Below are 26,342 nucleotides of genomic sequence, written 5' to 3' on the forward strand. Positions count from 1 at the left end.
GGAGGTGGTGGGGAGGGGACAGGCCAGCTGGGGCTCATGACTGTGCCATGTCCCCCGACTTCCTGCTGCAGAGGAGCTGCTCTCCAATCACACAGCATCTGAAAAGGAGGATGTGCTTTTAGGGAGCAACGAGGCTGCAGGAGTGAGGGACCAGTGGCCATGATTGCAGCCATGATGGCCAGCTCCATGAGAGCTCCATCCCACTCCACATCACTTCAGATCCCTCATTTGCCCTGCTGGGAGCAGAGCAATGGGGCAGCAGTGGGAAGTGGCCTCACAGTGACGCTGAGCTGGGAGCACACCAAGGGCTGTGCCCTTCACACAGGTCAGCTGGCACCCTGCATGACCTGGTGTTAGCCCTGGTGCTGGCCCCCTTCACGGTGGCCACAGGCCTCCTTACCACCAGACACCCTCGTGCAGACGTGGCCGCAGCTGTTGCTGCAGCACTTGTGGCCCCAGGGACATTGCTCATCGAGGCTGCACAGGTCCAGGCAGGTCCCACCGCCCCCAGGCGTGGGGCACACTCCACCTCTGCCTGCAGGGCAGAGCACCCTGCCATGGACCACCTGGCTGAGACACCCCACGTCTCCCGGGTGTCCTGTGCCTCACCTCCAGGAGTGTCCACGCAGACACGGCCGCAGGAGGTGCGGGTGCACCTCTGTCCCCAGGGACACTGCGAGTCGGCCTCGCACTCCTCCGAGCACCGCTCAGCCCTGGCCTGGGGCACAGCCACAGTGTCCTGCTCTGTGGGCAGGGGACGATGGTCACCTGGGGCCTAAGCTGAGGCTGTGTGTGCTCATCACTTGCACAGAAAGAGGGGGAGGCATGGGAAGGAGGATGGGGGCAGATCATATCTGTGGAGGGTGTGAGACCCCCACGGGTACAGCTGCCTTGGCAGACCCAGCTCGGGGTTCTAGTGCGGTCATGGTGAGGGGTCCTCATTGGGGATGAAGGGCCAGGGTGCCCTGGAGTGGGTGCCAAGGGGACCTGGGCTCTGTCCCTGCTGGGCTGGGCGGGTGTGGGGGTCTGACCTTGCAGAGAGGCTGGTGTGCAGACATGGCCACAGCCATTACTGCAGCATTTGTAGCCCCAGGGACACGCCTCGTCGAAGTCACACAGGTCCAAGCATGTGCCCCCTCCCGTGGGGATGGGGCACACTCCCACTCTGCCTGCAAGGAAATCACAGGCAGATGACCAGCTGGGGCACATCTGGCCTGGGCCACCTCACCATGGGGCACTCCAGGGCAGCCACACATCTCCTGGAAGGCCTGGCTGGTTCTCACCTCCCGGGATGTCCATGCAGACGTGGCCACAGCCGACGCTGGTGCACCGCTGCCCGCGGGGACACTGTGAATCAGCCTGGCACTCCTCCACACACAGGCCATCAGCTTTGTCCCCGCTGCCTGCAGGGCCACCACCTTGCTGTCACCTGCCTGCCCTTGGGGGGCTGGGGCCAGCTCCCCCCGCACAGGCTGTGCCTTCTACCTCTGGGCACGGCCACGCACTCCCGGCCACAGCCGGTGTCACAGCACTTCTCCTGTCGCCGGCAGACGCTGTCATCCAGGCACTGGCTCCCGCGCCGCAGCTCCCAGCACGGCCCTGCCCGGGGGCACTCCCCGGGGTGCTCTGCCACAGGAGGGGACTCTGGTGAGGTCCCAGCCCCGCTGTCACATCGCTGCCCTGTGCTGTGGCCTGCTCACCTTGGGCAGGGCGGGTGCAGCGCATGGCGCAGCCGGAGAAGCAGCACTTCTCCTGGCGGGAGCAGTCCCTGTCGTGGCTGCAGGAGTCCTTCTCCGTGCACGGCTCCGATGCGTGTTGTGGCCTCACCTTCGGGCACTCACCGGGTTTTTCTGAGAGAGGCAGGAGGAGGGACCACCCTGTATTGCTGGCACCTCCTTTTGTGCAGCCTCGGGGTGCCCTGACCCAGGGATCTGAGTGCCTGCCCTGTGGCAGCGCCATCCCACATCCTGTGCCCAGGAGTTTTGCCAGCATTCCCAGTGGAATCACTGTTCTAGAGAGTGTCTGCTCACCTGGTTCCGGGGCTGAGCACACGTTGCCACATCTGCTGCTGCTGCAGCACTTCTCAGCCCCCGGGCACTGCCAGTCCTTGGTGCAGGTGGTGCCACACGGGGCTGGCGGAGCCTCCTCAGCCAGCGGGCAGATGCCTGGTTTCTCTGGGGGCAGGAGGCAGCGGGGCTGGGAGTGCAAGCAGCAGCAGCGGGTGCTCCCCACCCAGCGTCACAGTCCCTGGAGCTGGGGGACACCCCTGCCCGTGTCTGGCACCTTGGGATGGGGGCAGGCAGACGTAGTCACAGCCACGGAGGCAGCACTTCTCCTCGCGGGGACACTCGCCATCGTGCCAGCACCAGGCTCTGCAGTCGTAACTGGGGAACAGCCCGGCACGGACTGGGCAGAATCCATCCTTCCCTGCAGGCATGGTGTGGCTGCAGTGCCACTGCTTGGAGACAGGGCCGTGGGGACCGGGCACGTGGGGCTGTGGAACCTTTGGGGTGGCTCCCAGCCCCCTCACCTTGGCTGTTGGCCACACAGTGCCTGGTGCACAGCTGGTGACAGCACACGTGGAACGGGGGACAGTCCTCGTCCTTGAGGCATCCCCACCGGTGCTGCAGTGGCCTTTGAGTCACTGGGGCAGGGCTGGTGCCCTCTGCACAGCGGAGCAGGATGAGAACATGATGGTGGCCTCACCAGAGGCTGGTTGCGCTGTCCCCTTCCTCCCCACTCCAGTGCCCACCTGGGGCTGTGCAGTGTGTCCCCACCCCAGACCTGGCAGAACCCACCCTGGCAAGCATGGGGTGAGGCTCCCGTTTGTGCCACAGCTCTGTGCCATGGTGGCTGCTGCCACGGCGTCATTCCCGCTCTCTGAGCCGTGTCCCCGCCCTCAGAGCCCATCCTGTCCCGGGCTGTCCCGGGCTGTCCCGGGCTGTCTCACCGGCCGGCACTCCCGGCAGGCACTGGTGGCCGCAGCTGCTGTTGCAGCATTTCTGCGCGTCGGGGCAGTCACCGTCACCTCGGCACAGCTCCCGGAATGGTCCTGGCTGCGCCGTGGGGCCCTCGCTGGGCTTGCGCTGGTCTGCCAGGGCAGAAGGGCTGTGACCATTCAGCATCCCGCACTGCCGCCCTGCCTGCCCCGGGGGTCCCTGCTCCTGCCACGACCCACACAATCCTGGTGCCTGCGGCCACGTCCCGGGGTTGGGTTTTCCCTGCAGCTTCCAGGAGCTGCCGGGGCAGGGAAAGCACCGTGTGCTGCCCCAGGGCCAGGGCGTCAGGGACACAACTATGGCACACAGGGTCCCTGGGGGAGCCGGGGCTCCCAGCCGGCCCCGCCGAGTCCTTACCCTGCGCCGGCTCCAGGCAGGCAGAGCCGCAGCCCAGCGGGCAGCACTTCTGCGCGCCCAGGCAGTCCTTGTCCTCCAGGCAGGGGAAGGAGCAGGGGGCAGTGAGCCCCTCGGGGGCTGCTGCCGGGCACGCACCGGGCTTCTCTGCCGAGAGGTGAGGCACACTGAGGTGTCCCGGGGCAGCACCAGGAAACCTGCCCCTGCCAGACCCCTCTGCCTGCCCTGGCTGCGCCCCTTCCCGTGTCCCATCCCAGCGGCGGTCAGGAGGCTGCTAGCAGCGCACACGGGGCTGCCACCCTGGCTGCACCCCTTCTCGTGTCCCATCCCATCCACACATCCCAGCGGCGGTCAGGAGGCTGCTAGCAGCGCACACGGGGCTGCTCCACAGCGCTCAGGGAAGGGGACAGGGAGAAGGGTGCCAGCTGCCCCGGGACAGCAGCTGTCGTGCGGTGCCGTACCTTCTGCCGGGGGGATGCAGCGGTGCCGGCACTCCCAGTGGCAGCACTTGAGCCCGGCGGGGCAGCTGGAGTCGTTGGCACACAGCGGGGACTCCAGGCGCAAGCAGCGCATGAAGTCCCGTGGACACCGCCCCGGTTTCTGGGAGTCCCCTGCATTGGGATGGCAATGTCAGGACAGTGCCAGAGCCCCTCATCCTCCTTCCCTGGGGAGGCAGGATGTGGGTCTCTCTGCAGGGGACTGCAGCCCAGGGGCTGGAGGCTTCTCTGCATCATGGCCCGGGGCTGCTGGACCCCCACACCGAGACCTGCATGGCACAGCACACTGTGGCACAGTGTGGCATGACATGTCATGGTGTGGGGTGGCACGGCCCCTGTGTGCCCTCGCAAGTGCCACGAGGAGTGTCACTGGCCCTGTCGGGGTGAAGCCAGCAGGGAGCCAGCACCAGCTGGAGGTCAGGATCTATTCCTGGGCATCCTGCTGCCGCGGGCATCCTCACTGCAGCAGCACGCTCCTCACTGCTGCCGTCTCCTCTTCCTTCTCCTCCTCCTCCTCTTGGCACCCTTTGCTCCTCTTGGCCGTGTTGGGAAACCTGGGGCAGCCCTGCCTGTGGTTCAGGCGAGCTCCAGCTGGAGCCTGTGCCCGGCTCCTGCTGCCAGCTGGGCTGCCCTGCCCTCAGCCCGTCCGGCTGCGGCGGGGCCGTGTTTGGGCTGCAAACAGACGCTGCGGGAGTTTCACTGCAAACAGCAGCTGCTCGGTTCAAACAAAGAGGCTCCGGCCGTGGTCTCAGTGTGGGCACAGCCATGCTGGGCAGCACCGCCCCTGGCATTGTCCCACGGCGGGGGCTGGCAGCAGGGGTGTGTGCCCAGGATGCAGCAGAGACCCTGCTGCACGTGGTGCCGCTGGGAGCTGGCACTTGCTGTGCCCGAGGAGTGCAGGGGGTGCCCACGGGGATGAGGGCATGCACACATGCCCCTGCACTCTGGGGTGAGGGCAGGGTCCCGCGGGCAGGGTCCCCCAGGTGCTGCAGCCAGCTGGGACATGGCCCCTGTCAGCATATCTGGGCAGGGACAGAGGGGACACGGCAGGGACACAGGGGCTGGGATGCAAGGAGCTGCTGCCAGGCTGCAGCTGCCGGGTTTGACTCCTGGTACTCACCACCCTCCTCTGGTGTCACGCTCGGCTCTGCCCTGAGGATGAGGAGGCCCAGGAGGAGCAAAACTCCTGGGCTCCTGCTGCTGCTGGGGATGCTGTGCATGTCTGGAGCTGAGCTGGGGCTTGGTTCAAAGTCTGTGCCAGGGGTGCCTGAAGTGGCAGGGCAGCTGAAGCTGGGCTGCCTGCTGTGGCAGCTGGTTGTGCTGTGGGCAGGAGGGGCAGGAGGAGGGGCAGTTCCCAGAACCCGCCGGCGCCCCGCCAGCCATCCCGCTTATCTCTGCCCAAGCCCTGCTTTGGGGTCATGGTGACCTGTGGGGCTGGGAAGGCCAGATGGGGTCAGGCACTTCTGCCCCTCATGTTGCACCACCCCATCCTTGCTGCAGCTGGCTGCCATTCCCTCTCTGGGTTTCCTTCCAGCCCCACTCGCCCCTCTGCTCCCTGGAGTGGGGGGTGTGGACAGACCCCCTGGCTTGGTGCTGGCATGGCTGTGGGGGCAGCACGGGGGGTTCTGACAGCTCTACTCCCGTGGTGCTTCTCCTCAGCCAAGTGCAGCCTCCATGCATGGGACTGCTTGGGATCCAGCACCACGAGTGAGCAGGTCCTGCCGTGGCCCCTGGCACATGGGTGATGCTCCCTGCCCCCTTCCTTGTCTGGGTGCTCCATCTGGCCTGACCTGTGACTGCTTTTCCCACCAGGTTTTGACACTTTGGGATGCAAATGAGCCCTTCTTGGCACAAGGAATCTGAGTGAACGGGTTTTCCAGTCCCTGACTGCTGAGGGGACATCATGCAGCCCCCAGGCCCAGCAGGGTGGTTACCATGGAACAATGATGGCCGGAAATCACCCACATGGAACTGGGACCATCTCCCTGCCCCCGGGCAGTGCCTGCATGCAGGGATGGCTGCCTGCACCTCCCTGCCTGCAACAGCCCGGGCTGCCAGAGCCTCTGGAACCAGAGCACAGACCAGGGATGGTGCCCAGAGCAGAGGTGCCTGTGGGATGGTTTATTCTGTCTCAGTGCTGTGGGGCAGAGGTGCCATTGTGGATGCAGGGTTTTGCCTCATGCAGGGTCGTTAGGAATCTTGGCCACGGAGACTGCAGGCAGCTTGCAGCCCTTACTGGCACGGCTGGGGGTGCCAGGGACCCTGACCAGGAGCATGGAGTCAATGCTGGTGCCATCCTGCCTCCACAGGGTCCAGCGCAGGGAGAGGTGTGGGGTGCACCAGCACCTCTGCTCAGCCCATGGGTGCAATGGCAGTGGGGTGGAGGATGACCCTGAAATGGCAGCTCCTGGTGCAGCCCTTCCTGGCCATGGCTACGCTGTACCTGGAGGAGGCAAGTGAGGTGGTCAGTGAGGATGCCTCAGTGCTCCTTCTCTGAGGGATGGGGGGCCCTGTGGTGATCCTGCCCTGGCCCCCCTCTGTCCCCTCCAGGCTGGACCCAGGAGGCAGCATGCCAGAGGGGACCGTACCCCACAGTGGGTGGACACAGCCCTGCAGGCAGCACTTCTGGCCAAGGGGACAGTCCCTGTCCTGCAGGCACAGGAGGAGGCACTTGTCTGCCCGATCACACTCTGCTGCAGGGGGACAGAGACCTGGCCATGCTGGCACATGGGGAGAGAGAAAGGGGTGAGGGGCTCAGGGCACCCCTCCAGGGTGGGGAGCTGCCCTGCCTGCAGGCGTGAGCTCCTCACTGAGCTCCTGCCCCACTGGAGAGCAGCTCAGTCCCCAGCATCCCATTGCCCCCCAGAGGGTCACGGTGACAGGCAGGGAGGGGGCACAGGGGTCTGTCCCCACAGGGTGCCGATGGTTTACCCTTGGTGGGTGGTTTGCAGATGTGGCCACAGCCAGTGGTGCAGCACTTGTCGTCCCCAGCGCAGTCACCGTCGGTGTCACACAGCTCCAGACAGGGCCCCAAGGAGCCCCGCAGCACCACGGGGCACAGGCCGGGCTTTGCTGTGGCATGGTGGCTCCCTGGTGACAGGAAAGAGTGCAGCTGTGCCGGGATGCTGTCCCCAGTCCCGCTCCTGGCACAGCCTCAGTCTCCATCCTGTCCCTGTCCTGCGCCTCCATCTTCCTTCCCCAAGCCCCATGATGACCTCAGTCACCAGCCTCACACCACACCAGTCTGACCCAGTGAGACCAGTCACAGCTCAGGACGGGATGCCAGCTGGTAGCTGGGGTGGTGAAGGACAACCCTTGCTCTGGTTGCAGTCTGAGGGGGTGCAGGAGGGAGGGTCAGGAGGGGGTTCAGCCTTCCACACGCTCAGAGCCATCTCCCACCCATCACAGAGGAGCTGGGGATCCCTTCCCACAGCACCCTGCAGGCCAGCTCTGAGGGCTGGGGCTGTGCCCAGGGCAGGCGTGTGGCACCGGGAGCCACAGCCAGTGGCACACACTCCCTGGGGCCTGGCTGGATGCCACCAGCTGCACACTTGGCCGGGCACAGCCGCTGTGCCTTGTCCACAGCAGGGCTGGCACACGCTGGGCTCTGCCAGGGCGCAGCACCAGTGCAGTGGTGGGCTGGAGCTGGGGATCAGAGAGGCTGGCAGGGCTGTACCTGTGTCTGGAGGGGTGCAGGCCAGCCCACAGCCAGAGAAGCAGCACTTGTGCTCCCCAGGGCAGTCCCGGTCATCGGTGCAGAGGTTGGGGCAGGCAGCAGCTCTCCTCTGGGCACGCTTCCGTGGGCAGAACCCAGGCTTGGCTGCAGGGAAGGCTCAGGGTTTGGCCTGCAGCCAGCCTGGCCCCACTGCCCACGACCCCCCTACAGTGTGATGGGGGCTGCAGACCCCTGGGGCTGCCCCAGGGCATCCTCAGCCTGGCATGGGGGTCTCCAGGCACCTCACCTGGCTCAGCAAGCACGCAGCGGGTGCAGCAGCCGCGGGTGCAGCACTTCTCTCCCAAGTGGCATGCGGTGTCGTTGTGACATCTTGTCCCACAGCTTGGCCCGACGGCACTGCCAGCACGGGGGCAGTAGCCCGGGCTCTCTGCAGAGGGAGATGCTCCATGCAGCCATGTCTCAGGGAGCAGGGGCACCCCCTCCAGGGGCACCCACACAGGCACCAGCCCACAGCCCACCCATTGCCCGACCCTCGTGCTGGCACCCCTTGGAGTGAGCAGCAGTACCTGTGGTGGGCAGGAGGCAGCTCCAGACCTTCCCAATCTGGCAGCACTTCTCAGCACCAGGGCAGCCGTGGTCGGAGAGGCAGTACAGTCTGGGGGGCCAAGGGGCCCCGCTCGCCCCTGCCGGGCACTCACCCATTTTGGGGGGGACAGTGGGGCTCCGGTGTCCCTGCAGGGCCCCGTGTGGGGACGCAGTGAGGCTGAGGGCAGTGCCCTGCTCCCTGGGGCTGTGCTGCTGGGCCAGGGTGGGCAGTGCCAGGAGCACCAGAAGAAGGGTGCAGTGGCCCAGCATTGTGCTGCAGTCCATGTGCTTTTGGGCAACGGGCTGGGATTTAAACCCTGCTGGAGCGGGGGCTGGTCGAGCCAAGCTGCTCCTTCTCATGGCAGCACAGTTCCGGGACTGTGGGAGTGCTGGGCATGAACAATTCAGCTTGGGGGAGACTCCTGGGGCAGTGCTGGGCTCGTGACCCATGGCTGACACATCCACAGCTCCCTTTCCAGGTCACTGGTGACCTGGGAGCAGCTGTGCCAAAGGCTGAGCAGCACTGAGAGCCACACCATTGTGAGCATGGGTGGGACACAGGAGCAGTGTCCTGTCCCAGTCTCCAGTGTCCACTGGATCCCTCCTGGCACATGTGGAGCAGGGAGAGCTGTTGTGGAGCTGTGGTGAGGGCACAGCCTGCACCTGCACTGCACAGAGAGGGGGAACCAGCACCAGACTCTGGGCAGAGCTGGGCAAGGTGTGGGGTCACTCAGTCCCAGGGGACGGCTCTGCCAAGGGCAGGGGCTCTTGGGGTGCCAGCCTCTCCCAGGCAGAGGGGCATGCTCTGATCCCAGGAGTGGGGAGCAGGAGCAGGCAGGTACAGAAGAACAGGGCCTCTGGAGACCTGTGGAGAGCAGGAAGTGCCAGGGGAAAGCAGGACAGGAGCAGGAACCCAGATTTGAACAGGTGTGGAGGGTTGTGGCAGGGCACACATGGGACTGGGGCATGAGGGTTGCACTGCTGAAAACTCCTTCAGGCTTCTGCTGTGGGCAAGGTGCCATGGCCAGGCTGGCAGGGCAGAGGTAAGGAGGAGTCTGGGTGATGCTGGTGTACGAGCACACACTGCAGCCTGTTTGTCCCCTGGCCACTGCAGAGCAGGGAGCAGAGAGCACCTCTGCTTTGATGGCACACAGACACAGCTGCACCCTGACAGTGCTCTGAGCATGCTGCAGGACCCAAGGTGGAGGAGCCAGTGTGCAGGGACTGGGGCCATGGACCCGTGGGACAGCCCCTGGCAGGGCACACGAACCTTGGGGGCATGACAGAGTCAGTCAATGCTGCTGCTTGTGTGAAGCCCTTCCAGGCATCCCTGGCGTGGGAGGGAGAGGCAGCCATGGCTTGTGATGGAGAGGTGGCCACGGTGTGGGATGGAGAGGTGGGCACAGCATGAACAAAGAGGTGGCCATGGTGTGGGACAGAGAGGCAGCCACAGCGTGTCAGGGAGAAGCTGCTTTATTGGTGAGAGTGCAGGGGTCTTGCCCTGAGCAGAGAACCCCAGGGAGAAAACTGAGGCTGAAGGCTCCAAGGCAGGGGGATGGTGCAGGGCCACGGCCAGGGCAGGAGGGACGGGCATCGGGCAGCAGCTTCCCTGTGGCTGGGCTGGCAGGAGGCAGCTGCATCTGCAAAGGAGCAGAGGCTGTGAGCAGGATGGGTGCACAGGCACTGTGCTGTGGGATCCCTGGGGCTGGAATGCACCCAACTGACCTCAGTGGAGGATGGGTGTCACACAGGAGACCTTGCCACAGCCGTTCCTGCAACACTTCTGGATCCCGGAGCAGTTGGCATCGGTCTTGCACTGGTTGGTGCAGACGCCCAGCATGGGGATGCCCGGGTTGACGGGTGGGCAGGTGCCAGGCTTCTCTGAAAGGCAAAGGAACATGGCTGAGACCTGCTGGCCCTGGCATAGGGGTCAGGGCCTACCCTGCAGCGCCCAAAGCTGTGGGCATGGCCCTGGCCCCTATCTGCCATGGAAGAGGGACCACCACGGTACCCAGCATTTCCCCCATCCCACAGATCTGCTTGTTGGCACTCCTTGCCAGCTGGACCTGATGGGGACATGTCAGGGAGGCCACATGGCACACTGGTCCCCAACGGTCCCTATGCCCAGTGATCCCTCTCAGAGACACAGGGCGGGCACAGATGCACAGCTGCAGCATGCAGACCTGACGCAGGCCTTGTCCTCTACAACTGCCATGGATGGTCCAGACTGTGTGTTCACAGCATGGGGACACAGCCTAGGCCTCAGCCAGGATCATGGGCCCCCCAAAGAGCCTTTGCCCAGCAGCGTGGGGCTCCTGCCCCGCTGCCTGCCACTGGCACTGAGCTCTGGCTCTGCACCATGCAGCTCCCCACCATGGTGCAGCCAAGCCAGCGCTGTCCTGCAGGCAGCCATGGAGGCACTGGAGCCTCCAGGTCACATCCATCTGTCTGCAGCTGTGGATTCCAGCTCCTGCACCCATCTCCTAGGGTTGCTGTCCAGAAGGACTGCTGTGATGAACAACAGAACCGTGCCCCCACATCCTGGGCTGGCAGCTGCCCACAAGGCTGAGCACGCAAAAAGGGCTGCAACAGGGAGTGGCGCAGCCCCCACCCTCCACCCAAGCCCCAGCATCATTTCGGGGTGTCCACTCAGCCCCTGCATCGCTGAGAGGATGAACGGGTGAGCATGGCCCAGCAGGAGCACACCCCGAGCCTGCTGGGCTTCCATGCAGCCCCCAGTCCCTGTCCTGCAGCTGAGCACACACCGGGCACCGAGGCCCGTGGCCAGCACTGCGCCCGGAGCGCCCGCGCTGCCGGCAGGGACGGGCTGCTGGCTGGTGGCAGCGGCAGCAGGGCCGGGAGCAGGCCAGGAGCAGGAGGGAGTGTTACCGTCAGGCTTCTGGCAGGCCTTGCCGCAGGCTGCCGGGCAGCACTTGAGGGTGCTCTCGCAGTCGCCATCGGACTGGCACCCCGCTGTGCAGTTCACGGCGTCCGTCGCCGGGCTGGGGCACACGCCGGCTTTCGCTGCAAGGCAAAGGTGGGGCCGTGGGCAGCAGCGGGGCGGCGGGCGCGGGCAGGGCGGGCGCTGCCTCCCTTCCCGGGAGATGCTGCCCCGGCCCCGGGGCTGGGTCCAGGGATGCTGCCGAGCCCAGGCGCGCCGGGCACGGGCCGGTGCTCGCCCCGGCCCCCACGCCGCCCGCCCTGGGGCTGGGAGGGAGGGAGGGAGGGATGCTGGCCGCTCGCCGGGCGTGCCGTGACGAGCCGTGCCGGGCCACGCGCTCATACTCACTGGTGTCATTCTGGGCGGATGCTGCCGGCAGCTCTGCCCAGAGAGCCAGGAGCCCCGCCAAGATGAGGACGCTGCGGGCCGTGGGCATGGTGCAGGAACCGGCTGCGCTGTGGCCGCCCGGCCGGCCTTTAAGCTGCTCTCCAGGTGGGGCTCGGCCTTCCGGGTGGCTCCCAAGGGCCGGGCAGGGCCAGGCTCCCCCTTCGCGCTTGCACAACCCGAGTATCAGGTATCTGCTGCTGCTGGCTGCCGACCAGGGAGGGGGAGCCTCGAGGTGACTGGGCGGCCATGCTGAGAACTCGCCGGGCAGGAACAGCAGCCAGGCACCCCTGGCCACGGCCCCCGCTCGCCGGACCCCGGACAGCCCCGCACTGAGCCCTGCGTGGCCATCGGCCCTGGCGATGCAGTGGTACCGCTCGGCGCCAGTGCACCCGTTCAGGCTCAGCCTGCGTGCACCACAACGTGAGCTTGAATGCAACCCCCGGGCTGGGTCGCTGATGCCCCGAGGCCAGGAGGAGCCAGCAATGCACACAGGGTTGTGGCTCAGCTCCACTGCTGCTCAGCCAGCTCCCGTGCCTGTTGCAGCCACCGTTCTCCTCCAGCTCTTGCTCCTCAAGTGAAGGGTGCTCCAGGCTGCCTGTGCCTTGGGCAGCTGCCTGCCCTGGGGCTGCCCTGCGCCTTCCCACAGCCATGGGAGCTCCTGCCCAGCCACAGCCCTGTCCCACGGACCCTCACAGCCTCCCACAGCACTGGGGATGCGGATGGACCGTCCGACCACCATTTGTGCAAGTGGCCGCCAGGGAGTGTCACTGACACGCACCCCCAGTGCTCCAGAGCGTGCTGGTACTGGGGCTGTCCAACCCCAGTCCCTTTGGCCTGTCCGGGACACCCTTCCCATGGCACATCTGGTGGGTCAGGACACTTCACTGTCCCTGGCAAGTGGCTCGCCCCCCTGGCATGGCTGCCCTGCTGACATCAGCATTTGCCACTCTGCCAGCACCTATCCTCCTGCAGGAGGATGAAACCTGCCCTGATCCTGGTGATGTGCTCTTGCTGCTGGTGCAGGCAGCCCCAGCTTCAGGCATCTTGCAAACTCGCATGGGCCAAGGGTGCACGGGGCCAGGACATGATCCCTGCCTGAGTCACGAGTTGGCGGCTGCTCTGCTGGGGTCGGTCTCCAGGTAATTTAACCCCACAGTCAACAATGTGGCACGGCGGAGTGGCAGTAAATCAGTAACTGTTTGCCTTTGCCTGTGGTCCCCTCCCTGCCGGGTGTTTATGCAGGAACAGGAGCCGGCGCTCAGCCGCCTGCCCCACTGCCGCACCTCATGTCAGCGCTGACGGCAGTGGGAGTGACACACGGGCAGAGGCCTGGGTGGCAGGAGATCATCAAGGCAGCCGTTTTCCCTGTGCCCTCACAGATGGGCACCTGCTGAGGAGCTGCAGGGACCTGGCCACACTCAGGCTGGCTGGGATGCTCCCACAGCAGGCCCGGGGCCAACATCGGGATGCCAGGAATGAAAAGAACCATCTTGCAGCCCAGTGGCCCCTGCACCAGGGCCAGAGCACAGTGCTGTGTCAGCCAGGGGGGATAACGGCTGGGAGGTGGGCACACTGCCCACCAGGATGGAGAGGAGGGACCTGCACCATCCCTACCTGTGCTGCACAGGGACAGAGCCCACCTGCAGCCAGCAGCAGCTTCTCTAGAGCAGCAGCACTGCTGCCAGTCCCACACTGCCCACGCAGGGTCAGTGTGTCCCACTGTGACTTGGCTGTGGCCCTGTGCTGCTGCTGTCTGTGAGCATTATTGCCCTGATCTGACCCTGTGACTACTCTGCCCTAGCATAGGGTGACCCCAGCGTGGGGTGACCTTGGCGCTGGCAGTGAGCAGCCAGCACTGGGAGGCTCTGAGGGAGGATGCCAGCACAAGAGCAGCTGGGTGACAACACATGGGAGCTCAGAAAGAGAAGGTTTATGGAAGGAGACGAGGGGAAAACCACAGGGGAAACAGAGCTGGCGGGAGCAGTGTGGGCACCAGTGGTTTTGCCCACAGTTGTGCCTCAGCTCCAAGGTGCCTAGCTGGTTGCTGAGGGGACAATCCAGCTGGAACTGCCCCCAGCCAGCTGGAGCAAGCTGGCAGCAGAGCCAGCAGCTCCAGCCCACGCAGTTGGCGTCGCCTTCTGGGAGACAGGAATGCTCTGGCTCCTGTCCCCAGTGTATGGCATCCAGGATATTGGTGTCCCCACCCTGGCTCTGCCAGGTGCTTCTTCAGCAGAGGCTGAGGATGGCTGTGGGCAGCACAGGGGTCTGCCAGCTGTCCCCATGGCCAGGGAGGATCCTGGCTGAGCACATGGGGTCAGCAGCCTCAAGTGAGACCCCAAAGGCTCGTCTCTGCTGCATCCCTCGGGAGCTGTGCCCACCACCAGAGCCTGGTCACGGTGGCTGCGCCCAAGCCTCGCGGGTGACCGTGGCTGCTCCATGGCAGCAGGGAAGTGCTGCAGTCACATCACCTGACTGCTGGGGGAACGTGGTCAATGATTAAAAGGGGCACATTGAGGTGACCCCGAGCAGTGAGCCAGCCTCCCGCTGCTGGCACAGAGCAGGGATAGCAAGCACAGGGATACAGAGGGACACCCCATCCTCTGGAGACGCTGGGCCCCTCAGTTGGCAGCACAGGGTCCCCACACCATGGGCACAGACTGGTGCATGGCCCCTCAGGTCCAGCTGTGCACCTGCTGAGGGCCCCTGCCACATCCTGCCACAGCAGAGCCCCCCTGCCCATGCTGCCCCTGCGGCGCAGACCTCGGTGGCCCTGCTGGCATAGCCACAGCTTCAGTGGTGTGTGGATGCTCCAAGCTTGGCATGTTCCTGGCTCTGGGATTGCTCCTACCTGCTCGTTCCATGTGGGACCCCTGCCCCAGTCAGCCCCGCAGTGCTCCAGGGGCCAGCACAAGGCTTCCACCCCAAGCCTCCCCGCACTCACCTTTGTCCCCAGGAGTTGTAGGGGCTGCCTGCAGCTGGGCACACAGGGCCAGGATGCCCAGGAGCAAAATGATGGTGGTCTTCATGTTGGTGAATGCCAAAGGTATGGATGAGGAGCGCAGGTTGGCGGGGTTTATATCTGTGTGGGGCTGGGGAGGGGCCGTGCACACAACCTTCGTGTGCCAAAACACTCAGTGCTGCTGCGTGTCACAGTTGTGCCCGAGGCAATGACGGCCTGAGAAATGATTTACCTAGCCTTGTCCAGACCTGGCAACCTGGCTGCAGCAGGGGAAGGGACCCTCAGCACTCTCATGGGGAAAAGGAGATGAGGCCATGGGCTGGGGTCACCCTACAGCCATGGGGAGCCCAGAACTACCCAGCTGTGACAAGTGATTAGATGAATTTGTGGGACAGGAACCCAGAGGGGGCTGCTCAGGAAGATGTTCCCTTGGGGGCTGCTGTCCTGGCACTGTGTCACTGGGGTTACAGGGCTGTGGGTCTGCTGGTCTGTGCCCATCCCAGAGACCCAGCACCTGCCTGTCCCAGTCCTGGCCTGGTGCTTACGTCATGCCACGTCTGCTGGTGGAGCCTCAGGGGACAACGGGCTGGGTCCCCGCGGGCAAGCATGGCCTCAGGGGAGCAGAGCGTGGGAAGCCTCCAAGAGACACAAGGCTGGGTGCACCCGTTGCTGAGCACCATTCCTCCGTGGGGACAGGCTGGTGGCTCAGTGCCGACATGTCACTGGCTGCAGACATGTCCCAGCAGATGGGTGCTGTGCCGGGGTCAGCATAGGGCTGCCTCTCACCTCCCCATGCTCCCCGACTGGTGAGAGGTGACCCTGGGATGCCCGGGGTCAAAGGTGTGGGAGGTCACAGGGAGCCCAACTGAGCGTGTGAAGGGTGACCACGCCAAGGGTGAGGTGTGCTCCCTGCTCTTGGGGACCCTGCTGTGCTGCCACTGCCGTGTCTGAGACCCTGCCAAGCAGGACCTGCTTCCTGCATCTCATTCCATGCAGACAGGGGCATGGTCAAGGGACTGCAGCCCTGCCAGGGGGCTGTTCTGTGGCTCCTCTCATTGCTGAGCTGTGGCCATGTAGGCACAGCTCTCTGTGCCTTACTGAATGGCAAAAGGCACCTGCAGGTGCTGCTGGAAGTTGGGCAGAGGCAGCCTGACTTGGGGGACAGGGCAGGGGACTGGCAGGGCTGCATCAAAGCACAGGGGGTGGAGAGGGACAGAACCAGGCTTTTTGAGGGGCTGTAGGAAGAGACTTTGTCCCATGCTGGAGCTGGAGAACGGCCCCAGCTGGGTTCCCAGTGTGTGGGGGGACACCAGGGACACACCCTGCCTGGGAAGCTGTGACAAGGCCAGCCTGCCAGGATGCAGGCATCTGTGCTGAAGCTAATGTGACCTCTGTGACCTCATCCAGGGTTTTACAGCTCAACGATCATACTTTCCCACTTGGAAATTCCTGTGTGCGTCATCCTTGTTCCGAGCAGCCAAATGCATTTGTTGCTGGCAGAACTCTGTGTCTAAATCAAAAGGAAACATGAGCAGGAACCAGGGGCTTTGAGAGCAGCTTGGTCACGTGCATGGGGACCCTTTGGGTGACACCTTTTCCCCAAAGGGGCATATGCCACAGTGCCGTGGTGGCGATGTGGGGGTCACCTGCCTCTCCCGAGCAGCCCTGGCCCTTTGGCTGGTGCTGGCGACCCTGGGCTCGGGGGGGCTTTGCACTCTTCCAGTGCCCGATGCGTGTCACGGCGTGGAGCGGCATCGGCGATAGCCCGTGCCACTCGCGCGGCACATGGCAGCGTGAGCCTGGCGTGCCGGGCTGGGGGGCATGGACCCCCGGGCTGGGCAGCCCCCTCCCCACCTGCACCCATCGCGTCCCGGCGCCGATCCCTGGCGATGGCCGGCAGAGGAGGCTGTTGCTCCGCCGGAGCGGAGCGGGAGCGGAGAGGGAGCGGAGCGGGCTCTGCCGGGCTCCGGCAGCGCCGCCCGTGCCGTCCCCGGGGTGACCCAGCCTGAGAACAATGTGGAGCTGCTGGAGCGGGTCCAGAGAAGGCCACGGAGATGCTCCGAGGGCTGGAGCACCTCTGCTCTGCAGCCAGGCTGGGAGAGCTGGGAATGTTCAGCTTGGAGAAGAGAAGGCTCTGCGGAGATCTTGTGGCACCTACCAGTGCCTAAAAAGGCCCCAAGGGAGCTGGAGAGGGACTCTGGACAAGGGCATGGAGAGACAGAACAAGATGGAATTACTTCCCACTGACAGGGGATGGGGTTAGATTAGACATTAGGAAGGAATTTTTCCCTGTGAGGGCAGTAAGGAACTGGAACAGGCTGTCCAGAGAAGCTGTGGCTGCCTCATCCCTGGAAGTGTTCAAGGCCAAGGTGGATAGGGGTTGGAGCAGCACGGTCCAGTGGAGTGTCCCTGCCCCGTGCTCTAGGACTGCTTGGCCCCGAGCTGGCACCATGGCTGCTCTGGGTGCTGACATGAAAGTTCCTGTATGTGGGAGCCAGGGGGCTGGCACCTCATCCCCAGCACACTGTTCCTAGAATCTGGAGCAGTGTGTTCCTGGAGCTGGGGGAGCTCAGGGACATCAGGCAGGCCCACAGCTGTCCCCCAGCTCAGGGTGAGGAGGGTGCCCAGCACAGGCAGGGTACTGCCCGCTGCAACCCCGCTCAGCCCTGCCTTGAGCTGTCCCTCAGCCTGGGGGTTAAACAGCCCTGGCTGCCGGAACACTCACAGCGACTGCGCTCAATAGCAGCTCTAATAGCCCCTATCCATAATGCAGGGAAGCCCAGACAAGCTACAAGGGTCTAGGCTGGGCTGGTGCTGGCTGCTCACGGCTCTGTGCCACGCGTGGCACCCGGCTGGTGGCACGGGCACGCGTGGCGCCCGGCTGGCGGGCGGGAAGGCGGCCTCCCAAAATGGGGATTTTATTACAGCCATACATCACGGCGGCGGCCTGATGCGGGCGGACGGCGGTGATTTTTCTTCATGGTTTACAGACAAATGAGGGGAAGGAAAATTGATGTGAACTTTGCTATAGTGAGAGGTCGGGCCCGGGCAGGGAGCTGGTTATGGATGAGGCAGGGACTGCTGGGGCTGCCTGTCCCTGGGGCCCCTGCTCCAGGCTGGATGGATGGGAGCACTGGCAGCAACAGCACTGGGAGCTTTGTGTCCAGCATGGAGACCATGCTGCTGCTCCAGGGGGTTGGAAGAACAGGGATTCCCATCCCTGTGGAGGGATGCCTGGAGGGATGCTCTGCTGCTCAGGGGAAGCATGTGAGCAGAGTTATTAATTCCAGCATAGTTTGGCCATGCAGTGACAGGTGGGCTGCTGGCACTGGCTGCTGGTGAGACCTTGGCTGCTCTTACCACAATTAAAGTTGCCTCCAAACATCACAGTCCTGCCCAGTGTAAGATAACAGCTAATACCCTCCAACAGTAGTTATCAGCTTCTCCATATGGTCCATAAATATTAATACAATTCTAATTAGTTCCTTTAAATACATTGCCTAAATAAAATGGTTCCAGGACAATAAATCAGGAGCAGGTTGTCCACTCACCCTGCTCATGCCCATTGCACAGGGACTGATAAACCCCATGGTTTATCATTAACCCCTCCCCTTAGATCCTGGGAGAAGAGAGGCCGAGGTGCAGTGTCTGAGCAGGGAACACCCTGTAACCCTCTTCAGCAGTAATTCCTTGATGTATTTCTCCAGGTGCACCTGGTTTGCATTCCCAGTGATTTGCTCAATACCAGAACTGCCCGTGTCTCATCCTGGCGGACAGTGGCTCTGGACTGATGGCTGTGTGTTGGTGTGCTCCTCTGGAAGGTCTGTTCCAGCTGCAGAAGTGCCACATGTCCCCTGGCACAAGGCAGTCCCTCACCCGTGATGCAGGAGGGTGCCTGGGGGGCTGCTGCTCTGTGCAGACCCTTGCCTTCACCCCCACATCTGATTCTTTCCTCTCCTGGGAGGTGACAGAGGTGACCAGCCTGCCCAGAGCTCTCCTGTGAGCTGGAGGAGATGGGATCCCTTCAGAGGTGCTGTGTGTGAGTGTGCACACAGGGTGACATTGCTCACAGGGGTGCAAGGGGCACAGAGTGCTGGCTGGGGCACAGGTATTAGGTCTGAGGGGAGCATGGCATCCATCCTTCCAGCACTCTGGCTTTGGCAGTAGCGGAAAAGAACAAATACCAAACTCATTTGCTTGAGGAGGAATTAATACGGTGTGAAGCCTGTAGTGGATGATTTAGGAAGTGAATTTAAAATCTCAACACAAATAGATTTTTTTATAAGGTCAGAGGAAAGATTAAATGCTACAGACAAGCACAGCACTTGCCATTTCCAGCATCACTTTCACCATAAATATTTTGGGCTGGCGCTGTCCCTGCGCTGTCCACGTGGGTCTGAGGCTGCTCACCATGGCAGTGCTGGGTGAGCAGGGATGTCCCCAGGGAGGCCAGGATGCCTCACCATCCCCTTCCTTACCAGGCTGCTGCCAGCACATGGAAGCAGCCAGTGATGCTCCATGGTGAGAGGAAGGAGAGGTGGTGTGTGATGCTGGAGAAACCAGCTGTAACTGCCCCAGCTTGGGCAGGATCTGTTCCCAGACCCCTCCAGTATTCCTGCCAGTGGTGTAGGGGGAAGCCAAACTGTGGTGCTCACCCAGCATGGTGTGTGCCCATTGCCAGTTCCTGGCAACTCTTCCTGGTGCCTGGCAGCAACCAGGATTGATGGCAAGAGATTTGAAAGGCTCCAAATGTGGAGGTTATAGCACTGAGCCACCCCCATCCATCACTGGCCATTCATTACCAAGTAACACCCTGCACGCTGGGCTGATTTCACACCTTATCTGAACCCAGCAGCTGTGCCCTAAATCCTGAGTGCCGAGACTGTCTGGAGGAATTCGGCTGCCTGTGCTTAAAATTAGTGTTAGCATCTATCATTTCCCTACACCAAATGGCTTTTGTGTCGGCACTTGGCAGCGCTCATCTGTCACCGGGGCTCCAGGCTGCCCAGCACCATGCCCTCTCTGTCACTGTCACAGCACCCCTTGTTGGCAAAATGTCACCCAAAGAACAAGTGCAGCAGCTTGGCCTCTCCTGTCAGCTGGCCTGGTTGGCACTGCCAGCAGTGAGGGTGTCCTTTGTCCCCCTGGCATGGCAGGCACCAGCTCTGCTCTCCCTGTCCCTCCAGCCCCGCCACAGCCAGGCATCTGGCATGGGCACAGCCTGACACGTGTCCTCTGGCACTGTGGCTCGCTGCCTCAGATGCCAGCAGAGCCATGTGGCCGGGTGCCTGTGGCTGCAGTGCCCACAGCCATTCCTGGTGAGGTGAGTCGCTCCTGCCAGGCTGGTGCTGCCGGAGCTGTCGGCGTGATGAAAAGCCTCCCGCAGCAATGCAGATAACATACAAGCACAGGTCAGGCGAGGCCCCTGTAGCCCATCCATCAGGCGCAGCAGCTACAGGCGCTCCTGGTGCCACCATCTGATGCACGTTACCCGGCACAAATGTGTTTCTTCCCCCAAGGTTAAACGGATGAGTGAGGTTCAGGCGCTGACAGCTCCGCCTGCCCCGCGCCAGCGATAAACGAGCTGCAAGAACCAGAGGGAAAAAAAAAAGCTTTGTTTTCTGTCAAATGCTCCTTTTGATGGTGCTGGCACGATGATGGTGGCAGTGCTGAGACGAGTGTGAGGATGGGACCTGCTTGTGGTGTGGCTGCAGGGCAGCCAGCAATGGCACCGTCACAGCTGTGTTGGGTGATGGGCAAGAGCAAGGGCTTAGTGAGCTGCTGGAGTACTGAGTGTTGCTGGCAGCAGGAACTCGGTGTGCCCCCAGCGTCCTGTCAAGCCATGCTGGGACTGGCAGGGATTGGATGGGACGGTGGCGAGCCTGATCCTTCCCAGGGTGCCTGCCTGCCCTGGGTGCTGCCCCAGGTAGAGTGCCAGGGGGGGATCCCCCACCCTTTGCAGTGTCCCTGCTAGGCTGCTGCTGCCCTGCTCAATGTCACACTCAGAGCCTGTCAACGTGAAAAAAGGTTTGCAGGCGATAAGCGATGGGGCTGCGGCCGCGCCGCGCCGCCCGCGCGTGATTTACTGCGGCGTCGCTAACGGAGCGCAGATTTTTCTTAATCTAAATTGAAAACTACTCAAGTAGAAAAATAATTTCATTGCTTCATCCTGAAGGGGCGGGGGAGAGGGAGGGGAAGAGCTGTGCCAGGGCAGGCAGGGCCACAGCTGCCTGCACCCCCTGCGCCACCATTCCCCACGGCCTTGGGCAGCTCCTGCACTGGGGACATGTGGCAGCTGCTCCAGCTCGGGCAGAAAAACTTGGTTGTGTGGGGAAGGGGCAGCTGCCAGGACTTAACTCTGGGGTGTCAGAGCACACCCAGTCCCCGCTGGGATGCAGCCCCCCAGTGCAGGTTGATGCTGGCACAGGTGGGGATGTGCAGCCTCACAGATAGATTGGTAATTTGGAGCACGAGTGAATTCTGGGAGCATTTGCTGAGCTGGATAATAACGTGCCCAGTGAGCTGCATCCCATGCATGCTGCCAAATTAAAGAAATTTTTTTCTCCTTTAATTTAAAAGTCACCGTTGGGAAATCTCCACTGGCCGCAGCAGTGATTTCCCCTAGGCTGCCTTTCTGGAGAAATCTTTAATTTTGATTGTCACACTTTGTGGAGTTTATCTCAGAAAAGTAGAGCCATAAATAAGGTGCTGCTTCAGCACCCAGGCTCCAACTGTACCAGGACAGTGAGTGGCATTGGCCCAGGTGGGGAGCAGGGACTGCCTGACCACAAGCACCTTCTCCCCCTGCACCTTCCTCTTCCCTCCCCCTCCAGCCCCATCTACTCTCAGTGCAGTGCCTGGCTTCTCACAGCCTGATTTCACAGGTCAGCAACCTTTAATTACCCGGGCCTGTCCCCACCCCTCCCACCAAATGAATCGCAGGTTCATGAAAATCTCATTAACCACAATACCACAGCTGGGTTCCCGTGCTGGCACTGGAGCCCTCCGGCTCCTGCCGTGCTGTGGGCTCAGCCCGTGCTGTGCCCTGGCATCCAGCACACCACGGGACCCCAGCACCGAGCACGCAGGGGTCCTGGCCAGGAGCTGTGCCAGGCTCTCAGGGTGGGAAGGTGGAGAGGGAGGGCACAGGCTCTGTTTTGCTCCGTGCTTACACCTTCACAGCCCCAACTCAGCTGGTCACGGTGCTGTGGGGCTGGAATGGGTGTCATGGGCAGAATGGGGAGGTGGAAGCTCCCAGGGCTTCCCCAGCACCTCCAGGGAACAACAGACAGCCGTGATAAGGAGGCTGTCCTCTCCCTCCTGGGGCCTGGGGAGGACATCTCCCAGCAGCTTTTGAGCAATTAAGTAGTGGGAAGGGATTCAGGCAGCTCCCTTCAGCACGGAGCCGGCACAGCAGTGCCGGGTGAGCTCAGGAAAGGTTACACCATTTGCATTTTACCCTTCAGTAATTCCAACACTTACGGGTGCAATTAAGCAGCAGCCTGGTGTTATGAAGCTATCAGGGCGGAGAGACCTGAATCCCAAGGAACTCCGTGTGCGTGCCTGTCCCAGGCTGTCCCATCTGTCTGCGGTGACACTGCCACGGTGCCAGCGGGTCGCAGGGACGGGCTGTGATTCCAGCTGATGCCCATTGTTCCCTTCCCAGCACTCAGGTTCGACACTCTGGGAGGGTGAGCACAGGGAGGGGAGTGAGTGTTGGGATGGTGGAGCAGGTCCAGGCTTGTGCCATACTTGTCATTACAGCAAAGCACCTGATCTGTTGGTGCCCTCCAAAGAACAGCCCCTGGCCTGCTTTGTTCTGTGTGTGACCCCCTGATGGGGCAGGGCTGGATGGACCATGATGTCTGTCCCAGTGCCAGTGGCACATCTCACCCATGGAATAGGGTCTCCTCAATGTTTGGTGGCCCCTACCCTCTGTGGGAGGACAGGGACTCTGTGGCCATTCTCCTTCCCTGCTTCAGTGGGACAGCAGGCTGGGAGAACTGCTGCCTTTCCCTTTAAGCATCATCCGAGCTTAATTCAATGGTTTTGAGTCCCGGCTCATGATTTCTGCAGCAATTTGGGCTGAGATTTCTCTCTTTCCCTCCATTATCCACTCTGATTAACTCAGCTGGCCCTGTCAGCTCCCATTCCGGCGCGGGAGCCCTGTGAGAGCCTGTTAAAATGCATGAGCCTGTGGCAGCCGCTCCGCTGCCCAGCCAGGCTGAACCGAGGCAGGGGGCTGCAGGCAGCAGGGCCGTGGGGAGCTGGGGGCTGTGGGGGTCCAGGGATGGGGTGCAGGTGCTGTGGGAGTCCCCCTCTGTCAGCATGGGGGTGTCCTGGCCAGAGCTGAGCTGGGGGGACCCTGTGGGGTGCAGGACGCAGTCACCCCCACATGCCAGGCTGTTGGGTGGCTGAATCTTCCCCCATGCAAAGGCTCGTTTCCCATTCCAGCTCTGACTTGTTCCCTTTTTCTCATTTTAATAAAGACGAAAGCATCCGGAAACGCGGCTGCACCCGCCAAAGAGCGAGATCTGACATAATTAAAAAGTGGCTTCAATCAGGCTGTTTTCCTAATGGTTTGTCATATCAGCCCGCACGGCCCTGCACCCCCTGTGCTCCCAACCCCCTGAGGCATCATTTACATTTCTTAATAACCCCTCATTAATATTCATGACGTGGGGAGGGTAATAACGGCTGAGTGCACACCACTAATTCAATTTCAGCGAGCCTCAGTGTGTTTAGTTAATCACTGGGGGACCTGGGTTACTCAGTACAATTATTTATTCGGAATTAGATCTTGAGGCATCTGGGTTGAAACCTGAACTCGGAATAAAATTAAACCAGGATTCTCCTCCTCTCCTCCTCCTCCTCCCACCCATGGTTCTGAGCATCCCCTGCAGCCCTGCTTTGCTGGGATGAGGATTGGTGTTTCCATGCTGAGACCATTGCAGAGGCTGGGGCTTCTCCTCATCTGCAGCTGCTGCTGGGTCCTGGCTCCTCTGTGCCCATCCAGGGAAAAGTGTCAGGAGAGGCCTGGGGACATGGCCAGCCCCGAGGGTGGCACCCCATCCCCTGTGGCAGGTGGGTGCCTGGGAAGAGGAAGCCAGGAGTCCTTGTCCTCCTGACCAAGCCAAGTCCCAGGGTTTGCTCCAGCCTATCCAGAGCCTTCAGCCCCTCACCCAGCTTTGCTGCACATTCCACCCGGGAGAGGCTGCTGCCAGCCCCATGCAGCACCAGGGCAGCTGCTGTCTCCATCCTTCTTTGATTTCCTTGAGAGCTTTTTTAATACTTTGACTTTGCTCCTGGTTTCGCTTTTTAATTCAGTGTTTTGTCCCTGTGCTCCAACTCACCTTATTGGATAAAAATTCTGTTATTGCATCCTGCCCCGTAGGACTGGATGAGAGTTGGGCTTCCCAGGCAGCAGTGCGGTGCCTCGGTTCCTCAAATTCCTGCTTTTGTTTTTTTGAGTGTTCCCCCTGGCCTTTCAGTCCTGTCAGGGAGGCGAGTTGAACATTTTCTACCCCTTTCTTTGACAAGAAGCTCGAGGCAAAGGTGCTGGCCTCGCTGTGCTCAGCTTGGGGCTCTTGTCCCTGGTGGTTTTTGCCTTCCCCAGATCCTCCCGAGCTGTTCAGTCAGAGGAATGAGGTGGAGGGGAAGCCTGGGGGCAGGAGCAGCTCAGCATACTCCGTGTGTCTGTGGGTGTTCCGTGTGTCTGTTCTGTGTCTGTGCTACACCTGCCTGTTGTGCTTGTCCCTGCGTGGGGGTCGAGCTTCCCAGGCGCTGAATCCCGCTCCCAGTCTGTGCCAGTGCCCCTCCAGTGCCTGCAAATGTGGAGGTTTCACAGCTGGGGAATTATCTGAACACTCAATACCCCAAAGCCAGACGAGCTAATAATTATCTTCTATTTATCTCATCTTTAACATGCAGATTTGTTGAGTTAATTTTGCCATGACCAATCTCCTATATTTTCTCGAAACAATGGGGGATGTGAGGGACTCCTTCAAAAACATTATATATTTTTTTAATTTTCTGTGATTTCTCAAACCAGCCTCCTGCTGAGATAACTGCGCAATAGCTGTGATCATTATGAAAAATTATTTTAGCTCAAAACTCTTTTTTTTAAAGCACAGTCGAAATAAATTCAGTACGATTTCGGCCGAGTTGACTCTCTCCTAATTATTCTTATTTGTTAAATTGAGAAATGCCTCGGCCTGCCTGGGGTTCTGCATCTTGTGGAATTACAGAGCCGTTTGTCAGCACTCAGCAAGCAGCGGGGCCGTCACGGCGCTGCTGCGGCGCTCGGTGCCCGGTTACTGGCGCGTGTTCAAGGTGACAGCGCTTAATGACGGCGGCAATAAACAGAAATGTGCTGTCAATATCGCTGCCGGCAGCCGCCCGCATTCCGAGCGGGCAGCGCCCGGGGAGGCTGTGGACAGAGCGTGTCACGGGAAATGGCCGATGCCCGCTGAGGGGCACCGGCTGAGGGGGCGCTGCCGGGTGCCGCTCCCCCGGGGCACAGCGGGGCCGGCACCGCCCGCGGCACCGCTGCGAGGGGCACGGCGGGCCCTCCCGTCTCCGGGCGTGCCTCGGGTCTCGTCCCCTCCCTGCCCTGCACGTATGGCACCGGGGACAGGCGGGATGTCCCCGAGCCGTGAGGGCCGGGGGTGGCCCCGCTCCGGTTCGCGACAGCCCCGCGCTGCTTTGCGGCAGTGTGGCCCCTCGCCTCTCTCTTCCTGCAGGGCTCCCCTCGCCTCGCTTTACGGCAGCGTGGCCCCCTCGCCTCTCCCTTTCCGGCACGGCCCCCCCGCCTCGCTTTCCGGCAGTGTGGCGCCCCGCCGCTCTGGCCTGCGCTGCCTGCCTTACGGCAGGTGTCGCGCGGCCCCGGTGGTTTGCGACAGGTTCCCGGTGGCGGGGCCCGGTGGGCGCGATGGACGTGGGGGAGCTGCTCAGCTACCAGGTGAGCTCGGGAGCCTGGGCCGTGCTGGCCGTGTCGCGGCCCCCGCGCTCCGGCCCCAGCGCGGAGGTGACCTCGGCCGTGGCAGCGATGCTGCTGCGGCCCCGGTGCGGCCGCGGGCCTGGGGCGGCCGCCGTGCGGGGCCCACCGCCGCGCTCGGTGCGCTCGCTCGGGGTCTGGTTAAAGTGCCGCTGAGTTCTGGGGTCTCTCCCGTTTGCCGGCGCGGCGGTGCCCGGTGGGACCCGGTTAGCGGGGCTCCGCGGCTTGGCCGGTGGATGGGCAGAGTGGAGCCCCGGGCTGCAGCGGGGCCGGGGCTCGCTCCGGGGCCGCTCCAGCGTGTGCTTTTCTCCCTGCCTTATGGCAAAACCCATTTAATTTAATTTTTATCAAAATATGTTTTTAGAAGTTTTCTTTATCAAAGTTTTCCTTTGCTCGGAGCGTTCTCTTGCCTTGCCCTGCGGTCGCTGTGTGCAGGCATCGAGCGTTGATTTATTGTCCCAGGAGCAGAGTTCAGGCGTTCCCCGTGAAACCGGGAATGAGGGCATAAACTGCAGGAACACTTGGAAACCTCGGCTGGGATAATGCCGAGCTTTGCTCCGCTCCTCAGCCCGGCTGCAGCCGTGGGCTTTCCCTGGGTGGGGAAACCACCCCGAGGCGTTTTCAGCCTGTCAGTGTGGCCAGCTCTGCTCCGAGCTGAGAGCACAGAGTTCCTGCTGTGCCTCATTCCGTGGGCACACAGGTCAGGAGGGTGTCTTGCTGTTCACTCCATCTTTGTGCCTTGGGAATGTGGTGTTTGGAGATGCTCGGGTAAAAATGGGAAGTTGCTGTTGGGTTTGAAAAGTTTCTCAGCAGTTTTCCCAATGGTATTGAAGTTTCTGGGGCAGTTTGTCTTTGAGAGCTCCACTGGATTATTCCTTGATAATCTCCAGGATGTTTCCCTTTGTGAATTGCTCTGTCTCAAACATCCTTCCACATCCTGCTGCATCC

At 62.2% G+C, this 26,342-nt stretch overlaps 4 protein-coding genes across 5 annotated transcripts in view; 1 reads left to right on the top strand and 3 right to left on the bottom strand.

Annotated features, from left to right (window-relative positions):
• Positions 1-28: 28 nt before the first annotated feature.
• Positions 29-5,270, bottom strand: LOC120497846 (keratin-associated protein 10-4-like). The gene is made up of 13 exons (XM_039699792.1): positions 5,212-5,270; positions 4,971-5,053; positions 3,815-3,964; positions 3,357-3,500; positions 2,951-3,091; positions 2,531-2,665; positions 2,284-2,427; positions 2,031-2,174; positions 1,701-1,850; positions 1,486-1,626; positions 1,284-1,403; positions 610-744; positions 29-98 (listed from the first exon to the last, which is right to left on the bottom strand). The coding sequence occupies exons 1-13, from the start codon at positions 5,268-5,270 to the stop codon at positions 88-90; spliced, it is 1,557 nt and encodes a 518-aa protein (XP_039555726.1). The 3' UTR covers positions 29-87.
• Positions 5,271-6,282: 1,012 nt separating this feature from the next.
• On the bottom strand, positions 6,283-8,228 carry LOC120497847 (perlwapin-like). Its single transcript, XM_039699793.1, has 6 exons — positions 8,093-8,228; positions 7,813-7,953; positions 7,527-7,670; positions 6,782-6,922; positions 6,439-6,570; positions 6,283-6,293 (listed from the first exon to the last, which is right to left on the bottom strand). Exons 1-6 carry the CDS (start codon positions 8,226-8,228, stop codon positions 6,283-6,285), a joined length of 705 nt encoding a protein of 234 aa, XP_039555727.1.
• Positions 8,229-9,568: 1,340 nt separating this feature from the next.
• Positions 9,569-14,519, bottom strand: LOC120497860 (WAP four-disulfide core domain protein 2-like). The gene is made up of 5 exons (XM_039699821.1): positions 14,381-14,519; positions 11,401-11,643; positions 11,001-11,135; positions 9,837-9,992; positions 9,569-9,751 (listed from the first exon to the last, which is right to left on the bottom strand). The coding sequence occupies exons 1-4, from the start codon at positions 14,463-14,465 to the stop codon at positions 9,838-9,840; spliced, it is 618 nt and encodes a 205-aa protein (XP_039555755.1). The 5' UTR covers positions 14,466-14,519; the 3' UTR covers positions 9,569-9,751; position 9,837.
• Positions 14,520-25,202: 10,683 nt separating this feature from the next.
• CTNNBL1 (catenin beta like 1) overlaps positions 25,203-26,342 on the top strand; it is a 47,315-nt gene continuing 46,175 nt past the window's right edge. For both annotated transcript variants that reach the window (XM_039699799.1, XM_039699800.1), the window contains exon 1: positions 25,203-25,358. In XM_039699799.1, the coding sequence (XP_039555733.1) occupies positions 25,329-25,358 (30 nt within the window). In that variant the 5' untranslated portion in view covers positions 25,203-25,328. The remainder of the gene's footprint in view (positions 25,359-26,342) is intronic.

The sequence above is a fragment of the Passer montanus genome, unplaced genomic scaffold (genome assembly GCF_014805655.1).
Source record: "Passer montanus isolate IOZ18808 unplaced genomic scaffold, ASM1480565v1 scaffold139, whole genome shotgun sequence".
NCBI classification, from domain to species: domain Eukaryota; kingdom Metazoa; phylum Chordata; class Aves; order Passeriformes; family Passeridae; genus Passer; species Passer montanus.

Bases quoted from the DNA above. Each gene is read 5' to 3' on its own strand.
- LOC120497846 (XM_039699792.1), bottom strand. From the start codon at position 5,270: ATGACCCCAAAGCAGGGCTTGGGCAGAGATAAGCGGGATGGCTGGCGG. The intron at 3,965-4,970 runs GTGAGTACCAGG...ATCCCAATGCAG, and splicing joins CGTGACACCAGAGGAGGGTG to GGGACTCCCAGAAACCGGGG. The intron at 1,627-1,700 runs GTGAGCAGGCCA...CTCCTGTGGCAG, and splicing joins CTGCACCCGCCCTGCCCAAG to AGCACCCCGGGGAGTGCCCC.
- LOC120497847 (XM_039699793.1), bottom strand. From the start codon at position 8,228: ATGGGTGAGTGCCCGGCAGGGGCGAGCGGGGCCCCTTGGCCCCCCAGA. The intron at 6,923-7,526 runs GTACAGCCCTGC...ACCATGCCACAG, and splicing joins CTGCACCCCTCCAGACACAG to CAAAGCCCGGCCTGTGCCCC. The intron at 6,571-6,781 runs GTAAACCATCGG...CCCATGTGCCAG, and splicing joins CTGCAAACCACCCACCAAGG to CATGGCCAGGTCTCTGTCCC.
- LOC120497860 (XM_039699821.1), bottom strand. From the start codon at position 14,465: ATGAAGACCACCATCATTTTGCTCCTGGGCATCCTGGCCCTGTGTGCC. The intron at 11,644-14,380 runs GTGAGTGCGGGG...CCTGGTCGGCAG, and splicing joins TACAACTCCTGGGGACAAAG to CCAGCAGCAGCAGATACCTG. The intron at 11,136-11,400 runs GTGAGTATGAGC...TTTGCCTTGCAG, and splicing joins ATCCGCCCAGAATGACACCA to CGAAAGCCGGCGTGTGCCCC.